This window comes from Cnephaeus nilssonii, assembly GCF_951640355.1.
Source record: "Cnephaeus nilssonii genome assembly, chromosome: 24".
Taxonomy (NCBI): domain Eukaryota; kingdom Metazoa; phylum Chordata; class Mammalia; order Chiroptera; family Vespertilionidae; genus Cnephaeus; species Cnephaeus nilssonii.
In genome coordinates this window covers 8,244,556-8,261,951 of record NC_137095.1, presented here as the reverse complement: position 1 = coordinate 8,261,951, position 17,396 = coordinate 8,244,556, and the positions used below count along the sequence as shown (strand labels likewise).

At 53.0% G+C, this 17,396-nt stretch overlaps 1 protein-coding gene across 1 annotated transcript in view; it reads left to right on the top strand.

The window, feature by feature from the left end:
* The window catches only part of TICRR (TOPBP1 interacting checkpoint and replication regulator), a 69,636-nt gene that overhangs the window by 30,205 nt on the left and 22,035 nt on the right, over positions 1-17,396 (top strand). Inside the window, exons 16-19 of the mRNA XM_079763989.1 lie at positions 607-697; positions 2,260-2,312; positions 3,547-3,681; positions 4,198-4,355. Of these exons, the coding sequence (XP_079620115.1) occupies positions 607-697; positions 2,260-2,312; positions 3,547-3,681; positions 4,198-4,355 (437 nt within the window). The remainder of the gene's footprint in view (positions 1-606; positions 698-2,259; positions 2,313-3,546; positions 3,682-4,197; positions 4,356-17,396) is intronic.

The window sequence follows — 17,396 nt, the reverse complement described above, 5'->3', positions numbered from 1 at the left end:
TCTTCTGTATTTATTTACGCAGTTACCTTTCCCAGTGCTCTGACTCCTCCTGTGGATTCGAGTTACTCTCTAGTACCCTTTCCTTTCAGCCTGAGGACTCCCTTTAGTATTACTTATGGGGCAGATTTGCTAGTGACAGTTTCTATGGGGGGGCTTGTTTTTATAATCGGGGAATGTGCTAATTTCTCCTTTGGTTTTGAATAATAATTTGGCTGGATACAGAATTGTTGATTGAATCTTTCTTCTTTTGACACTTTGGATATGTCATCACACTGCCTAATGAGAAACCAGCTGTAGATCTTACCCAGGATCCCTTGTATCTGATAAATCACTGCATATCAATATTGTCATATACTTTATTTTACTTAAGAGCCACCAACTAGGTGCACAGATGTGTTAGCGGTCATCAGTGAGCCGTTCATTTCTCAGGATTGGTTATTAGAGGAACATTTCATATTTTACTTCAGCTTATGTGTTACGTAGCCTCTGACGGTGGTGATAAACGGTTAAATGGAGCCCTAGGGTTAGACCTGTCCCCAGCCCTGAGGTCCACTGCGGCTGAGGAACAGGCCGTGTCTAATGGACCGCATGCTGCTCGCCTTGCAGGGCATCACAGGCTGCTGACCAGGACTGTGGCCGAGACCCCGGAGCACAAGCAGGTCTCCGGGCGGCTGCTGCACAGGCAGATCAAGGGCAGGTGAGTGACACCTGTGCGGCCGTGCCCCGCCACCCTTCCCCCTTCCCCAGACAGCTCTCCCAGCTCCCATGGGCTTCATGACTCAGATCCCAACTGTTTCTTACAGCCAGAGAGCATCCTGTCAGCTCTGAGGGCCGAGAACCTACGGGAGGGGATCTGTCTGGCCGCACGCACCTGGCGAGTGGTTTTGAGATTTACCCATGATGTTCACGTGTCAGGAGTTCATCCCTTTCTGTTACTGAGTAATAATATGTTGTTAAATGGATATTCCACAATTTTTTTGTTTTTATTGATTTCAGAGAGGCAGGGAGAGGGGGAGAGAGATGGAAAAAAGCAGTGATGAGAGAGAATCATTGGCCAGCTGCCTCCTGCACGCCACACACTGGGGGTTGAGCCCACAACCCAGGCCTGTGCCTTGACCAGGAATCAAACCCTGATCTCCTGGTTCATGGGTTGATGCTCAACCACTGAGCACACCAGCTGGGCTGGATATTTCACAGTTTTAAAATCCATGTGCTGACATGGGGAAGCAGAGGTGGGTCTTCATTATGGCCAGGCAGGGCTGGGGTCTAGGGTCCCAACTTCCTGTGCTGAGGGGCGGTTTCCATGGCAGCTGTCTGGGCAGAGCAGGTCTCCCTGACAGTGTCTGTCTGTTTCGACCCCTGTCCTGGTTCTCGGAGGGCAGTTTTGGCCACATCTCGGGGTGTTCAGGGTGTCAGCCTCTCCAGCACCCATGGGATCTGCGAAGCAAAGAGGAACTGCCCCGTCTCTGGGTGCCGAGTCCCAGCCAGGCGGCTCTGCTCCCCGCCTTTCTCTTCCTCACAGTCGCTGCATGTAATGTACTGGAAGACACTGCCCGTGTTTAACAGGACGGCTGGGGAGGAGCACATGTGTGTGTCTTGTCAAGGGTCCGTCTTGTTGTTACTGGTGTTTGGGTTTCACACACTTGTGTCAGTTTTTCTACAGAATAAATTGTAAGAAGTGAAGTTTGTAGGTATTAGAGTGGAAGAGACGGGGGGAGAGATTGCTTGCCTCGCACACATGCCATCAGCTGGGCCAAGGGTCAAACCTGCAACCCGTACGTGCCATTCATTGACAGGGAATTGAACTCGAGACCCTTTGGTGTGCGGGCTGACACTTTAACCAATGAGAAACAGCGGCCAGGGCAAAAGTATATATCTTTAATTATTTTGAAGTTGTAAAGAAATGTTTTAAGCCCTAGCTGGTTTGGCTCAGTGGGTAGAGCGTTGGCCTGCGGACTGAAGGGTCCCGGGTTCTATTCCAGTCAAGGGCACATGCCAGAGTTGTGTGCTCGACCCCATTAGGGCGTGTGCAGGAGGCAGCCGATCAATGATTCTCATCATTGCGGTTTCTATTTCTCCCTCCCTCTCTGAAATCAATAGAAATATATATATATATTTCAAAAAATGTTTTAACTCTGATAGAATGAGAGGGCTGGCCAATGGCGGTGTATCAAACTTGTGGGCTGAAAGGCTGTGTCTCTTTAGTGTGTTAATTATGAATTAACTAGTCACTAATCCTTGTGCTCTTGGTTTCTCAAGGTCCTCTGATCCTGGTCCTGAAATCGATGTTGTTGAGGAGTCCCCAGAGAAAGGTATCTACTCCCCTTGTTCTGGAGTTTTGCCTGCTTTCTGTGGAGACCTCATGCCCTGGTCCGCTCACCTGTCACCCGGAGACAGGATGGGGAAGGTCAGGCCGGTGAAATCATTTGGTTTGGCCCTGCCAAGGCACTAAGGGTGAAGGTGATAATTTTGTATGGTCCCCAAATGACATTGTAAATATCCAAATGGCCCTTGGCAGAAAAAGGTTCCCGCCCCTAGTCTAAGCTGTTCACAGGTAGGTGACAGTGCTGCACGCACCAGCAATCTTAGTGGTGAGTGGCCTTTTTACTTAAAGGTATATGTGGTGGAGTTTCCCAAAACTGCCTTTTTAAAAATCAAGATACATGTTTATTGTCGAAAAATTAGAAGAAGAAAAAAGAAAAGCCAACATTTTGATAATCACTTGGTAATCCCATAACTCTGAAATACTGTTAACAGTTTAGCTTTAATAATATTCTTACATGTGTTACTTATATACAAATATATGTAATATACACATAAACTGCAATTTTTAAAAAATATTTTATTGATTTTTTTACAGAGAGGAAGGGAGAGTTAGAAACATTGATGAGAGAGAAACATCAATCAGCTGCCTCCTGCACACCCCCCACTGGGGATATGCCCGCAACCAAGGTACATGCCCTTGACCAGAATCGAACCTGGGACCCTTGAGTCTGCAGGCCGACGCTCTATCCACTGAGCCAAACCGGTTAGGGCTGCAATTTTTTAATTTAAACATTTTCACAAGCATGACTGTACTTTAAAATATATTTTATTGATTTTTTACAGATAGGAAGGGAGAGGGATAGAGAGTTAGAAACATCGATGAGAGAGAAACATCGATCAGCTGCCTCCTGCACACCCCCTACTGGGGATGCGCCCGCAACCACGGTACATGCCCCTGACCGGAATCGAACCTAGGACCCTTCAGTCCGCAGGCCGACGCTCTATCCACCGAGCCAAACCGGTCAGGGCATGACTGTACTTTACACATATCTTTCACTCTCCATCGTGCTTCATGGTGGCCATTCATGACACTGTCTGCAGTGACAGGCCCGTGGGCCACAAGCACAGACCTCTTATCTTTGCTACGACAATGAAGTCTCAACCAATGGCCTGTCAAACTCCTGCCTGTATTTGGCAAAACATGGATGTTGTTCACGTGTACATGGGAGAGGTCAGGCTGGCATGTCTCCCTGCTGACTGGCTGTGACTCTGCTTTTGTAGAAGTGAGTCTGAGAAGAAGCCCTCGAATCAAGCAGCTGTCACTCGGCAGGACAAAATCTGGTCCCTTCTATTCTGCGTCTCAGCCACAGCCTCGAAGTGTGCAGAGAGTTCACTCGTCTCAGCAAAGCCGGTCAGGTAGCGTGCCTGCCCCACGTCCCGCTAACTTGGTGGGAAGTATTTTTAGGAAAAGCAGTGAGATTTGGCCTCTTGTTTCTGGACATGGGAGAAGTAGAGCAGGTGAGTGTATTTGAGGTTCGGGTGATGAACAATCCAGGGTCTCTCTGATCCGTATCATCCCTTTGGAGTCTGACAGCTGGCCACCACACCATTCTCATGAGGGACACATTCCCTGCAGAGGACGTGACCTGTGATTCCCAGCCTGTGCTCACGTCCTACACGTGTCCCAGGTGGAAGGCAGTATCTGTGTGTCTCTCCTTTGCTCTTTTATAATTACAAATGAAAATATTTTGGTTGATTATATTTCCTAACATAGGGCCTGGGGTTAATTGCAGTCTTATTAAAACTCAGGAAGGTAGCATGATCACAGTAGTAGCTGACATCATCCCCCGTCCTCGTCTTCTCTTTTGTATGGACTGGCTGTTCGACTGGTGCTGGAGGGAATGAAACGCTGTCACTGTTCTTGACTTACAGACCAGGGAGGATCTCCTCCCATCCCGAGTATCCCGTCTCCGAAGACGCTTCTTTTTGGGGCCGTGTCCGAGGCGGTCAGGCCCCCGGAGGAGGGTGCAGCTCGACGTAAAGGGCCTTCAGGAGACACAGTGGCCTCTGAGATGCCGACAGCTTACCAGGTAGGACATGTCTATCATGTTTAAAGAGAACAGACGGCCAGGGAAGCACTGTGCAGTAACCGGGAGGCTCACAGGTGCAGTCTGAGTCATCGTTCTTAGTGATCAGCTGAGATGAAAATTCCAACAGGCAGCGTTAGGTTGGCAAAACTCAGGTCCCGCCTGTAAACCTTTTATGAACGTTGGAGATGGTCCACGTTTCATTGACCAGCGTTTAGTCCTGAGAATCAGGTCAGTGAAGAGGTTAGCCTCATTGCATCAGGTGGGCTCCCACATTGAGGCTTGTGTGTAAGCAGCAGCGATGTGTGTCTGGAAAAACCAAAGGAACTGTAACAATTACAGAAGATCGATACGGGACACTGTGTAGGAAAAGAAACAATAAGACAGAGCAAAGATAGAAGTGACAAAAATAAACTCAGGGAGAAGAGAAAAGAAAATAGGCAGACCAAAGTGAAAAAATTAGAGAGAGGTATCGAAAAATAGGGATGAGGAATGTCAGAATAACAGAACTCAGAGAGAAGGAGAAGATCTGGAAATTAGAGTGAGAAATGAAAGGCAGAAGAGAGAGAGAGATGATGAGAGAATTGATGAGAAAGAAGATGGAGTTCAGAGATCAGAGAGGGAGATCAGATAGAGGACAGAGAAGACTGAGATATGAGAGGGAGTAAGGAGAGAGAAATGAAAGGCAATGATAAGAGAGAGGAGAGATTGATCGCCTCCGACCATCGGAGAGAGATTGGCATTACAGAGGTGGTCGGATGCGATCAGAGAGAGAAGAGTGGGGTAACAGAGAGGAGAGATTGGCAGTGAAGAGATGGTCGGAGGCGATCACTCTCTCCTCTCTGTTACCCCACTCTTCTCTCTCTGGCAGTACAGAGATGGTCGGAGGCGATCAGTGAGAGATTGGCAGTACAGAGGTTGTCGGAGGCGAGAGAGAAGAGTGGGGTAACAGGAGAGATTGGCAGTACAGAGGTGGTCGGAGGCGAGAGAGAGAGAAGAGTGGGGTAAGAGAGAGGAGAGATTGGCAGTACAGAGGTGGTCGGAGGCGGTCAATCTCTCCTCTCTCTTACCCCACTCTTCTCTCTCTGGCAGTACAGAGGTGGTCGGAGGCGAGAGAGAGAGAAGTGTGGGGTAACAGGAGCGATTGGCAGTACAGAGGTGGTCGAAGGCGATCAGAAAGAGATTGGCAGTACAGAGATGGTCGGAGGCGAGAGAGAGAGAAGAGTGGGGTAACAGAGGAGAGATTGGCAGTACAGAGGTGGTCGGAGGCAGTCAGAGAAGAGTGGGGTAACAGAGAGGAGAGATTGGCAGTACAGAGGTGGTCGGAGGCGAGAGAGAGAGAAGTGTGGGGTAACAGAGAGGAGTGATTGGCAGTACAGAGGTGGTCGGAGGCGAGAGAGAGAGAAGAGTGGGGTAAGAGAGAGGAGAGATTGGCAGTACAGAGGTGGTCGGAGGCGGTCAATCTCTCCTCTCTCTTACCCCACTCTTCTCTCTCTGGCAGTACAGAGGTGGTCGGAGGCGAGAGAGAGAGAAGTGTGGGATAACAGGAGCGATTGGCAGTACAGAGGTGGTCGGAGGCGAGCAGAGAGAGAAGAGTGGGGTAAGAGAGAGGAGACATTGGCAGTACAGAGGTGGTCGAAGGCGATCAGAGAGAGATTGGCAGTACAGAGATGGTCGGAGGCGAGAGAGAGAGAAGAGTGGGGTAACAGAGGAGAGATTGGCAGTACACAGGTGGTCGGAGGCGAGAGAGAGAGAGAGTGGGGTAACAGAGAGGAGAGATTGGCAGTACAGAGGTGGTCGGAGGCAGTCAGAGAAGAGTGGGGTAACAGAGAGGAGAGATTGGCAGTACAGAGGTGGTCGGAGGCGAGAGAGAGAGAAGTGTGGGGTAACAGAGAGGAGCGATTGGCAGTACAGAGGTGGTCGGAGGCGAGAGAGAGAGAAGAGTGGGGTAAGAGAGAGGAGAGATTGGCAGTACAGAGGTGGTCGGAGGCGGTCAATCTCTCCTCTCTGTTACCCCACTCTTCTCTCTCTGGCAGTACAGAGGTGGTCGGAGGCGATCTGAGAGAGATTGGCAGTACAGAGGTTGTCGGAGGCGAGAGAGAAGAGTGGGGTAACAGGAGAGATTGGCAGTACAGAGGTGGTCAGAGGCGAGAGAGAGAGAAGAGGGGGGCAAGAGAGAGATTGGCAGTACAGAGATAGGAGCCGATCAGAGAGAGAAGAGTGGGGTAACACAGTGGAGAGATTGGCAGTACAGAGATGGTCGGAGGCGATCAGAGAGCAATTGGCAGTACAGAGGTGGTCGGAGGCGATCAATCTCTCCTCTCTCTTATCCCACTCTTCTCTCCCTGGCAGTACAGAGGTGGTCGGAGGCAAGAGTGAGAGAAGAGTGGGGTAACAGAGAGGAGAGATTGGCAGTACAGAGGTGGTCGGAGGCGATCAGAGAGAGAAGAGTGGAGTAACACAGTGGAGAGATTGGCAGTACAGAGATGGTCGGAGGCGATCAGAGAGCAATTGGCAGTACAGAGGTGGTCGGAGGCGATCAATCTCTCCTCTCTCTTATCCCACTCTTCTCTCTCTGGCAGTACAGAGGTGGTCGGAGGCAAGAGTGAGAGAAGAGTGGGGTAACAGGAGAGATTGGCAGTACAGAGATAGTCGGAGGCGATCAGAGAGCAATTGGCAGTACAGAGGTGGTCGGAGGCGATCAATCTCTCCTCTCTCTTATCCCACTCTTCTCTCCACTGGCAGTATCGTGGTGGTCGGAGGCAAGAGTGAGAGAAGAGTGGGGTAACAGAGAGGAGACATTGGCAGTACAGAGATGGTCGGAGGCGATCAGAGAGAGAAGAGTGGGGTAACACAGAGGAGAGATTGGCAGTAAAGAGATGGTCGGAGGCGATCACTCTCTCCTCTCTGTAACCCCACTCTTCTCTCTCTGGCAGTACAGAGGTGGTCGGAGGCGATCAGAGAGAGATTGGCAGTACAGAGGTTGTCGGAGGCGAGAGAGAAAAGTGGGGTAACAGGAGAGATTGGCAGTACAGAGGTGGTCGGAGGCGATCAATCTCTCCTCTCTCTTATCCCACTCTTTTCTCCCTGGCAGGACAGAGGTGGTCGGAGGCAAGAGTGAGAGAAGAGTGGGGTAACAGAGAGGAGAGATTGGCAGTACAGAGATGGTCGGAGGCGATCAATCACTCCTCTCTCTTACCCCACTCTTCTCTCTCTGGCAGTACAGAGGTGGTCGGAGGCGAAAGAGAGAAGAGTGGGGTAACAGGAGAGATTGGCAGTACAGAGATGGTCGGAGGCGAGAGAGAGAGAAGAGGGGGGCAAGAGAGAGATTGGCGGTACAGAGATAGTAGGAGGCGATCAGAGAGAGAAGAGTGGGGTAACACAGTGGAGAGATTGGCAGTACAGAGATGGTCGGAGGAGATCAGAGAGCAATTGGCAGTACAGAGGTGGTCGGAGGCGATCAATCTCTCCTCTCTCTTTATCCCACTCTTCTCTCCCTGGCAGTACAGAGGTGGTCGGAGGCAAGAGTGAGAGAAGAGTTGGGTAACAGAGAGGAGAGATTGGCAGTACAGAGGTGGTCGGAGGCGATCAGAGAGAGAAGAGGGGTGTAAGAGAGAGGAGAGATTGGCAGTACAGAGGTGGTCGGAGGCGAGAGAGAGAGAAGAGTGGGGTAACAGGAGAGATTGGCAGTACACAGGTGGTCGGAGGCGAGAGAGAGAGAAGAGTGGGGTAACAGAGAGGAGACATTGGCAGTACAGAGATGGTCGGAGGCGATCAGAGAACGAAGAGTGGGGTAACAGAGAGGAGAGATTGGCAGTACAGAGATAGTCGGAGGCGAGAGAGAGAGAAGTGTGGGGTAACAGAGAGGAGCGATTGGCAGTACAGAGGTGGTCGGAGGCGAGAGAGAGAGAAGAGTGGGGTAAGAGAGAGGAGAGATTGGCATTACAGAGGTGGTCGGAGGCGGTCAATCTCTCCTCTCTCTTACCCCACTCTTCTCTCTCTGGCAGTACAGAGGTGGTCGGAGGCGAGAGAGAGAGAGGTGTGGGGTAACAGGAGCAATTGGCAGTACAGAGGTGGTTGGAGGCGAACTGAGAGAGAAGAGGGGGGTAAGAGAGAGGCGAGATTGGCAGTACACAGGTGGTCGGAGGTGAGAGACAGAGAAGAGTGGGGTAACAGAGAGGAGAGATTGGCAGTACAGACGTGGTCGGAGGCGAGAGAGAGAGAAGTGTGGGGTAACAGAGAGGAGCGATTGGCAGTACAGAGGTGGTCGGAGGCGATCAGAGAGAGATTGGCAGTACAGAGATGGTCGGAGGCGAGAGAGAGAGAAGAGTGGGGTAACAGAGGAGAGATTGGCAGTACAGAGGTGGTCGGAGGCAGTCAGAGAAGAGTGGGGTAACAGAGAGGAGAGATTGGCAGTACAGAGGTGGTCGGAGGCGAGAGAGAGAGAAGTGTGGGGTAACAGAGAGGAGTGATTGGCAGTACAGAGGTGGTCGGAGGCGAGAGAGAGAGAAGAGTGGGGTAAGAGAGAGGAGAGATTGGCAGTACAGAGGTGGTCGGAGGCGGTCAATCTCTCCTCTCTCTTACCCCACTCTTCTCTCTCTGGCAGTACAGAGGTGGTCGGAGGCGAGAGAGAGAGAAGTGTGGGATAACAGGAGCGATTGGCAGTACAGAGGTGGTCGGAGGCGAGCAGAGAGAGAAGAGTGGGGTAAGAGAGAGGAGACATTGGCAGTACAGAGGTGGTCGAAGGCGATCAGAGAGAGATTGGCAGTACAGAGATGGTCGGAGGCGAGAGAGAGAGAAGAGTGGGGTAACAGAGGAGAGATTGGCAGTACACAGGTGGTCGGAGGCGAGAGAGAGAGAGAGTGGGGTAACAGAGAGGAGAGATTGGCAGTACAGAGGTGGTCGGAGGCAGTCAGAGAAGAGTGGGGTAACAGAGAGGAGAGATTGGCAGTACAGAGGTGGTCGGAGGCGAGAGAGAGAGAAGTGTGGGGTAACAGAGAGGAGCGATTGGCAGTACAGAGGTGGTCGGAGGCGAGAGAGAGAGAAGAGTGGGGTAAGAGAGAGGAGAGATTGGCAGTACAGAGGTGGTCGGAGGCGGTCAATCTCTCCTCTCTGTTACCCCACTCTTCTCTCTCTGGCAGTACAGAGGTGGTCGGAGGCGATCTGAGAGAGATTGGCAGTACAGAGGTTGTCGGAGGCGAGAGAGAAGAGTGGGGTAACAGGAGAGATTGGCAGTACAGAGGTGGTCAGAGGCGAGAGAGAGAGAAGAGGGGGGCAAGAGAGAGATTGGCAGTACAGAGATAGGAGCCGATCAGAGAGAGAAGAGTGGGGTAACACAGTGGAGAGATTGGCAGTACAGAGATGGTCGGAGGCGATCAGAGAGCAATTGGCAGTACAGAGGTGGTCGGAGGCGATCAATCTCTCCTCTCTCTTATCCCACTCTTCTCTCCCTGGCAGTACAGAGGTGGTCGGAGGCAAGAGTGAGAGAAGAGTGGGGTAACAGAGAGGAGAGATTGGCAGTACAGAGGTGGTCGGAGGCGATCAGAGAGAGAAGAGTGGAGTAACACAGTGGAGAGATTGGCAGTACAGAGATGGTCGGAGGCGATCAGAGAGCAATTGGCAGTACAGAGGTGGTCGGAGGCGATCAATCTCTCCTCTCTCTTATCCCACTCTTCTCTCTCTGGCAGTACAGAGGTGGTCGGAGGCAAGAGTGAGAGAAGAGTGGGGTAACAGGAGAGATTGGCAGTACAGAGATAGTCGGAGGCGATCAGAGAGCAATTGGCAGTACAGAGGTGGTCGGAGGCGATCAATCTCTCCTCTCTCTTATCCCACTCTTCTCTCCACTGGCAGTATCGTGGTGGTCGGAGGCAAGAGTGAGAGAAGAGTGGGGTAACAGAGAGGAGACATTGGCAGTACAGAGATGGTCGGAGGCGATCAGAGAGAGAAGAGTGGGGTAACACAGAGGAGAGATTGGCAGTAAAGAGATGGTCGGAGGCGATCACTCTCTCCTCTCTGTAACCCCACTCTTCTCTCTCTGGCAGTACAGAGGTGGTCGGAGGCGATCAGAGAGAGATTGGCAGTACAGAGGTTGTCGGAGGCGAGAGAGAAAAGTGGGGTAACAGGAGAGATTGGCAGTACAGAGGTGGTCGGAGGCGATCAATCTCTCCTCTCTCTTATCCCACTCTTTTCTCCCTGGCAGGACAGAGGTGGTCGGAGGCAAGAGTGAGAGAAGAGTGGGGTAACAGAGAGGAGAGATTGGCAGTACAGAGATGGTCGGAGGCGATCAATCACTCCTCTCTCTTACCCCACTCTTCTCTCTCTGGCAGTACAGAGGTGGTCGGAGGCGAAAGAGAGAAGAGTGGGGTAACAGGAGAGATTGGCAGTACAGAGATGGTCGGAGGCGAGAGAGAGAGAAGAGGGGGGCAAGAGAGAGATTGGCGGTACAGAGATAGTAGGAGGCGATCAGAGAGAGAAGAGTGGGGTAACACAGTGGAGAGATTGGCAGTACAGAGATGGTCGGAGGCGATCAGAGAGCAATTGGCAGTACAGAGGTGGTCGGAGGCGATCAATCTCTCCTCTCTCTTTATCCCACTCTTCTCTCCCTGGCAGTACAGAGGTGGTCGGAGGCAAGAGTGAGAGAAGAGTTGGGTAACAGAGAGGAGAGATTGGCAGTACAGAGGTGGTCGGAGGCGATCAGAGAGAGAAGAGGGGTGTAAGAGAGAGGAGAGATTGGCAGTACAGAGGTGGTCGGAGGCGAGAGAGAGAGAAGAGTGGGGTAACAGGAGAGATTGGCAGTACACAGGTGGTCGGAGGCGAGAGAGAGAGAAGAGTGGGGTAACAGAGAGGAGACATTGGCAGTACAGAGATGGTCGGAGGCGATCAGAGAACGAAGAGTGGGGTAACAGAGAGGAGAGATTGGCAGTACAGAGGTTGTCGGAGGCGAGAGAGAAGAGTGGGGTAACAGGAGAGATTGGCAGTACAGAGGTGGTCGGAGGCGAGAGAGAGAGAAGAGTGGGGTAAGAGAGAGGAGAGATTGGCAGTACAGAGGTGGTCGGAGGCGGTCAATCTCTCCTCTCTCTTACCCCAGTCTTCTCTCTCTGGCAGTACAGAGGTGGTCGGAGGCGAGAGAGAGAGAAGTGTGGGGTAACAGGAGCGATTGGCAGTACAGAGGTGGTCGAAGGCGATCAGAGAGAGATTGGCAGTACAGAGATGGTCGGAGGCGAGAGAGAGAGAAGAGTGGGGTAACAGAGCAGAGATTGGCAGTACAGAGGTGGTCGGAGGCAGTCAGAGAAGAGTGGGGTAACAGAGAGGAGAGATTGGCAGTACAGAGGTGGTCGGAGGCGAGAGAGAGAGAAGTGTGGGGTAACAGAGAGGAGTGATTGGCAGTACAGAGGTGGTCGGAGGCGAGAGAGAGGTGGTCGGAGGTGAGAGAGAGAGAAGAGTGGGGTAACAGAGAGGAGAGATTGGCAGTGAAGAGATGGTCGGAGGCGATCACTCTCTCCTCTCTGTTACCCCACTCTTCTCTCTCTGGCAGTACAGAGGTGGTCGGAGGCGATCAGTGAGAGATTGGCAGTACAGAGGTTGTCGGAGGCGAGAGAGAAGAGTGAGGTAACAGGAGAGATTGGCAGTACAGAGGTGGTCGGAGGCGAGAGAGAGAGAAGAGTGGGGTAAGAGAGAGGAGAGATTGGCAGTACAGAGGTGGTCGGAGGCGGTCAATCTCTCCTCTCTCTTACCCCACTCTTCTCTCTCTGGCAGTACAGAGGTGGTCGGAGGCGAGAGAGAGAGAAGTGTGGGGTAACAGGAGCGATTGGCAGTACAGAGGTGGTCGGAGGCGGTCAATCTCTCCTCTCTCTTACCCCACTCTTCTCTCTCTGGCAGTACAGAGGTGGTCGGAGGCGAGAGAGAGAGAAGTGTGGGGTAACAGGAGCGATTGGCAGTACAGAGGTGGTCGAAGGCGATCAGAGAGAGATTGGCAGTACAGAGATGGTCGGAGGCGAGAGAGAGAGAAGAGTGGGGTAACAGAGGAGAGATTGGCAGTACAGAGGTGGTCGGAGGCAGTCAGAGAAGAGTGGGGTAACAGAGAGGAGAGATTGGCAGTACAGAGGTGGTCGGAGGCGAGAGAGAGAGAAGTGTGGGGTAACAGAGAGGAGTGATTGGCAGTACAGAGGTGGTCGAAGGCGATCAGAGAGAGATTGGCAGTACAGAGATGGTCGGAGGCGAGAGAGAGAGAAGAGTGGGGTAACAGAGGAGAGATTGGCAGTACAGAGGTGGTCGGAGGCAGTCAGAGAAGAGTGGGGTAACAGAGAGGAGAGATTGGCAGTACAGAGGTGGTCGGAGGCGAGAGAGAGAGAAGTTTGGGGTAACAGAGAGGAGTGATTGGCAGTACAGAGGTGGTCGGAGGCGAGAGAGAGGTGGTCGGAGGTGAGAGAGAGAGAAGAGTGGGGTAACAGAGAGGAGAGATTGGCAGTGAAGAGATGGTCGGAGGCGATCACTCTCTCCTCTCTGTTACCCCACTCTTCTCTCTCTGGCAGTACAGAGGTGGTCGGAGGCGATCAGTGAGAGATTGGCAGTACAGAGGTTGTCGGAGGCGAGAGAGAAGAGTGAGGTAACAGGAGAGATTGGCAGTACAGAGGTGGTCGGAGGCGAGAGAGAGAGAAGAGTGGGGTAAGAGAGAGGAGAGATTGGCAGTACAGAGGTGGTCGGAGGCGGTCAATCTCTCCTCTCTCTTACCCCACTCTTCTCTCTCTGGCAGTACAGAGGTGGTCGGAGGCGAGAGAGAGAGAAGTGTGGGGTAACAGGAGCGATTGGCAGTACAGAGATGGTCGGAGGCGGTCAATCTCTCCTCTCTCTTACCCCACTCTTCTCTCTCTGGCAGTACAGAGGTGGTCGGAGGCGAGAGAGAGAGAAGTGTGGGGTAACAGGAGCGATTGGCAGTACAGAGGTGGTCGAAGGCGATCAGAGAGAGATTGGCAGTACAGAGATGGTCGGAGGCGAGAGAGAGAGTAGAGTGGGGTAACAGAGGAGAGATTGGCAGTACAGAGGTGGTCGGAGGCAGTCAGAGAAGAGTGGGGTAACAGAGAGGAGAGATTGGCAGTACAGAGGTGGTCGGAGGCGAGAGAGAGAGAAGTGTGGGGTAACAGAGAGGAGTGATTGGCAGTACAGAGGTGGTCGGAGGCGAGCAGAGAGAGAAGAGTGGGGTAAGAGAGAGGAGACATTGGCAGTACAGAGGTGGTCGAAGGCGATCAGAGAGAGATTGGCAGTACAGAGATGGTCGGAGGCGAGAGAGAGAGAAGAGTGGGGTAACAGAGGAGAGATTGGCAGTACACAGGTGGTCGGAGGCGAGAGAGAGAGAGAGTGGGGTAACAGAGAGGAGAGATTGGCAGTACAGAGGTGGTCGGAGGCAGTCAGAGAAGAGTGGGGTAACAGAGAGGAGAGATTGGCAGTACAGAGGTGGTCGGAGGCGAGAGAGAGAGAAGTGTGGGGTAACAGAGAGGAGTGATTGGCAGTACAGAGGTGGTCGGAGGCGAGAGAGAGAGAAGAGTGGGGTAAGAGAGAGGAGAGATTGGCAGTACAGAGGTGGTCGGAGGCGGTCAATCTCTCCTCTCTCTTACCCCACTCTTCTCTCTCGGGCAGTACAAAGGTGGTCGGAGGCGAGAGAGAGAGAAGTGTGGGGTAACAGGAGCGATTGGCAGTACAGAGGTGGTCGGAGGCGATCAATCTCTCCTCTCTCTTACCCCACTCTTCTCTCTCTGGCAGTACAGAGGTGGTTGGAGGCGAGAGAGAGAGAAGTGTGGGGTAACAAGAGCGATTGGCAGTACAGAGGTGGTCGAAGGCGATCAGAGAGAGATTGGCAGTACAGAGATGGTCGGAGGCGAGAGAGAGAGAAGAGTGGGGTAACAGAGAGGAGTGATTGGCAGTACAGAGGTGGTCGGAGGCGAGAGAGAGAGAAGAGTGGGGTAAGAGAGAGGAGAGATTGGCAGTACAGAGGTGGTCGGAGGCGGTCAATCTCTCCTCTCTCTTACCCCACTCTTCTCTCTCTGGCAGTACAGAGGTGGTTGGAGGCGAGAGAGAGAGAAGTGTGGGATAACAGGAGCGATTGGCTGTACAGAGGTGGTCGGAGGCGAGCAGAGAGAGAAGACTGGGGTAAGAGAGAGGAGACATTGGCAGTACAGAGGTGGTCGAAGGCGATCAGAGAGAGATTGGCAGTACAGAGATGGTCGGAGGCGAGAGAGAGAGAAGAGTGGGGTAACAGAGGAGAGATTGGCAGTACACAGGTGGTCGGAGGCGAGAGAGAGAGAGAGTGGGGTAACAGAGAGGAGAGATTGGCAGTACAGAGGTGGTCGGAGGCAGTCAGAGAATAGTGGGGTAACAGAGAGGAGAGATTGGCAGTACAGAGGTGGTCGGAGGCGAGAGAGAGCGAAGTGTGGGGTAACAGAGAGGAGCGATTGGCAGTACAGAGGTGGTCGGAGGCGAGAGAGAGAGAAGAGTGGGGTAACAGAGAGGAGCGATTGGCAGTACAGAGGTGGTCGGAGGCGAGAGAGAGAGAAGAGTGGGGTAAGAGAGAGGAGCGATTGGCAGTACAGAGGTGGTCGGAGGCGAGAGACAGAGAAGAGTGGGGTAAGAGAGAGGAGAGATTGGCAGTACAGAGGTGGTCGGAGGCGGTCAATCTCTCCTCTCTCTTACCCCACTCTTCTCTCTCTGGCAGTACAGAGGTGGTCGGAGGCGAGAGAGAGAGAAGTGTGGGGTAACAGGAGCGATTGGCAGTACAGAGGTGGTCGAAGGCGATCAGAGAGACATTGGCAGTAAAGAGATGGTCGGAGGCGAGAGAGAGAGAAGAGTGGGGTAACAGAGGAGAGATTGGCAGTACAGAGGTGGTCGGAGGCAGTCAGAGAAGAGTGGGGTAACAGAGAGGAGAGATTGGCAGTACAGAGGTGGTCGGAGGCGAGAGAGAGAGAAGTGTGGGGTAACAGAGAGGAGTGATTGGCAGTACAGAGGTGGTCGGAGGCGAGAGAGAGGTGGTCGGAGGTGAGAGAGAGAGAAGAGTGGGGTAACAGAGAGGAGAGATTGGCAGTGAAGAGATGGTCGGAGGCGATCACTCTCTCCTCTGTTACCCCACTCTTCTCTTTCTGGCAGTACAGAGGTGGTCGGAGGCGATCAGTGAGAGATTGGCAGTACAGAGGTTGTCGGAGGCGAGAGAGAAGAGTGGGGTAACAGGAGAGATTGGCAGTACAGAGGTGGTCGGAGGCGAGAGAGAGAGAAGAGTGGGGTAAGAGAGAGGAGAGATTGGCAGTACAGAGGTGGTCGGAGGCGGTCAATCTCTCCTCTCTCTTACCCCACTCTTCTCTCTCTGGCAGTACAGAGGTGGTCGGAGGCGAGAGAGAGAGAAGTGTGGGGTAACAGGAGCGATTGGCAGTACAGAGGTGGTCGGAGGCGGTCAATCTCTCCTCTCTCTTACCCCACTCTTCTCTCTCTGGCAGTAGAGAGGTGGTCGGAGGCGAGAGAGAGAGAAGTGTGGGGTAACAGGAGCGATTGGCAGTACAGAGGTGGTCGAAGGCGATCAGAGAGAGATTGGCAGTACAGAGATGGTCGGAGGCGAGAGAGAGAGAAGAGTGGGGTAACAGAGGAGAGATTGGCAGTACAGAGGTGGTCGGAGGCAGTCAGAGAAGAGTGGGGTAACAGAGAGGAGAGATTGGCAGTACAGAGGTGGTCGGAGGCGAGAGAGAGAGAAGTGTGGGGTAACAGAGAGGAGTGATTGGCAGTACAGAGGTGGTCGGAGGCGAGAGAGAGAGAAGAGTGGGGTAAGAGAGAGGAGAGATTGGCAGTACAGAGGTGGTCGGAGGCGGTCAATCTCTCCTCTCTCTTACCCCACTCTTCTCTCTCTGGCAGTACAGAGGTGGTCGGAGGCGAGAGAGAGAGAAGTGTGGGATAACAGGAGCGATTGGCAGTACAGAGGTGGTCGGAGGCGAGCAGAGAGAGAAGAGTGGGGTAAGAGAGAGGAGACATTGGCAGTACAGAGGTGGTCGAAGGCGATCAGAGAGAGATTGGCAGTACAGAGATGGTCGGAGGCGAGAGAGAGAGAAGAGTGGGGTAACAGAGGAGAGATTGGCAGTACACAGGTGGTCGGAGGCGAGAGAGAGAGAGAGTGGGGTAACAGAGAGGAGAGATTGGCAGTACAGAGGTGGTCGGAGGCAGTCAGAGAAGAGTGGGGTAACAGAGAGGAGAGATTTGCAGTACAGAGGTGGTCGGAGGCGAGAGAGAGAGAAGAGTGGGGTAAGAGAGAGGAGAGATTGGCAGTACAGAGGTGGTCGGAGGCGGTCAATCTCTCCTCCCTCTTACCCCACTCTTCTCTCTCTGGCAGTACAGAGGTGGTCGGAGGCGAGAGAGAGAGAAGTGTGGGGTAACAGGAGCGATTGGCAGTACAGAGGTGGTCGGAGGCGAGAGAGAGAGAAGAGTGGGGTAACAGAGAGGAGTGATTGGCAGTACAGAGGTGGTCGGAGGCGAGAGAGAGAGAAGAGTGGGGTAAGAGAGAGGAGCGATTGGCAGTACAGAGGTGGTCAGAGGCGAGAGAGAGAGAAGAGTGGGGTAACAGAGAGGAGAGATTGGCAGTACAGAGGTGGTCGGAGGCGATCAGTGAGAGATTGGCAGTACAGAGGTTGTCGGAGGCGAGAGAGAAGAGTGGGGTAACAGGAGAGATTGGCAGTACAGAGGTGGTCGGAGGCGAGAGAGAGAGAAGAGTGGGGTAAGAGAGAGGAGAGATTGGCAGTACAGAGATGGTCGGAGGCGAGAGAGAGAGAAGAGTGGGGTAACAGAGAGGAGAGATTGGCAGTACAGAGGTGGTCGGAGGCGAGAGAGAGAGAAGAGTGGGGTAACAGAGAGGAGAGATTGGCAGTGAAGAGATGGTCGGAGGCGATCACTCTCTCCTCTCTGTTACCCCACTGTTCTCTCTCTGGCAGTACAGAGGTGGTCGGAGGCGATCAGAGAGAGATTGGCAGTACAGAGGTCGTCGGAGGCGAGAGAGAAGAGTGGGGTAACAGGAGAGATTGG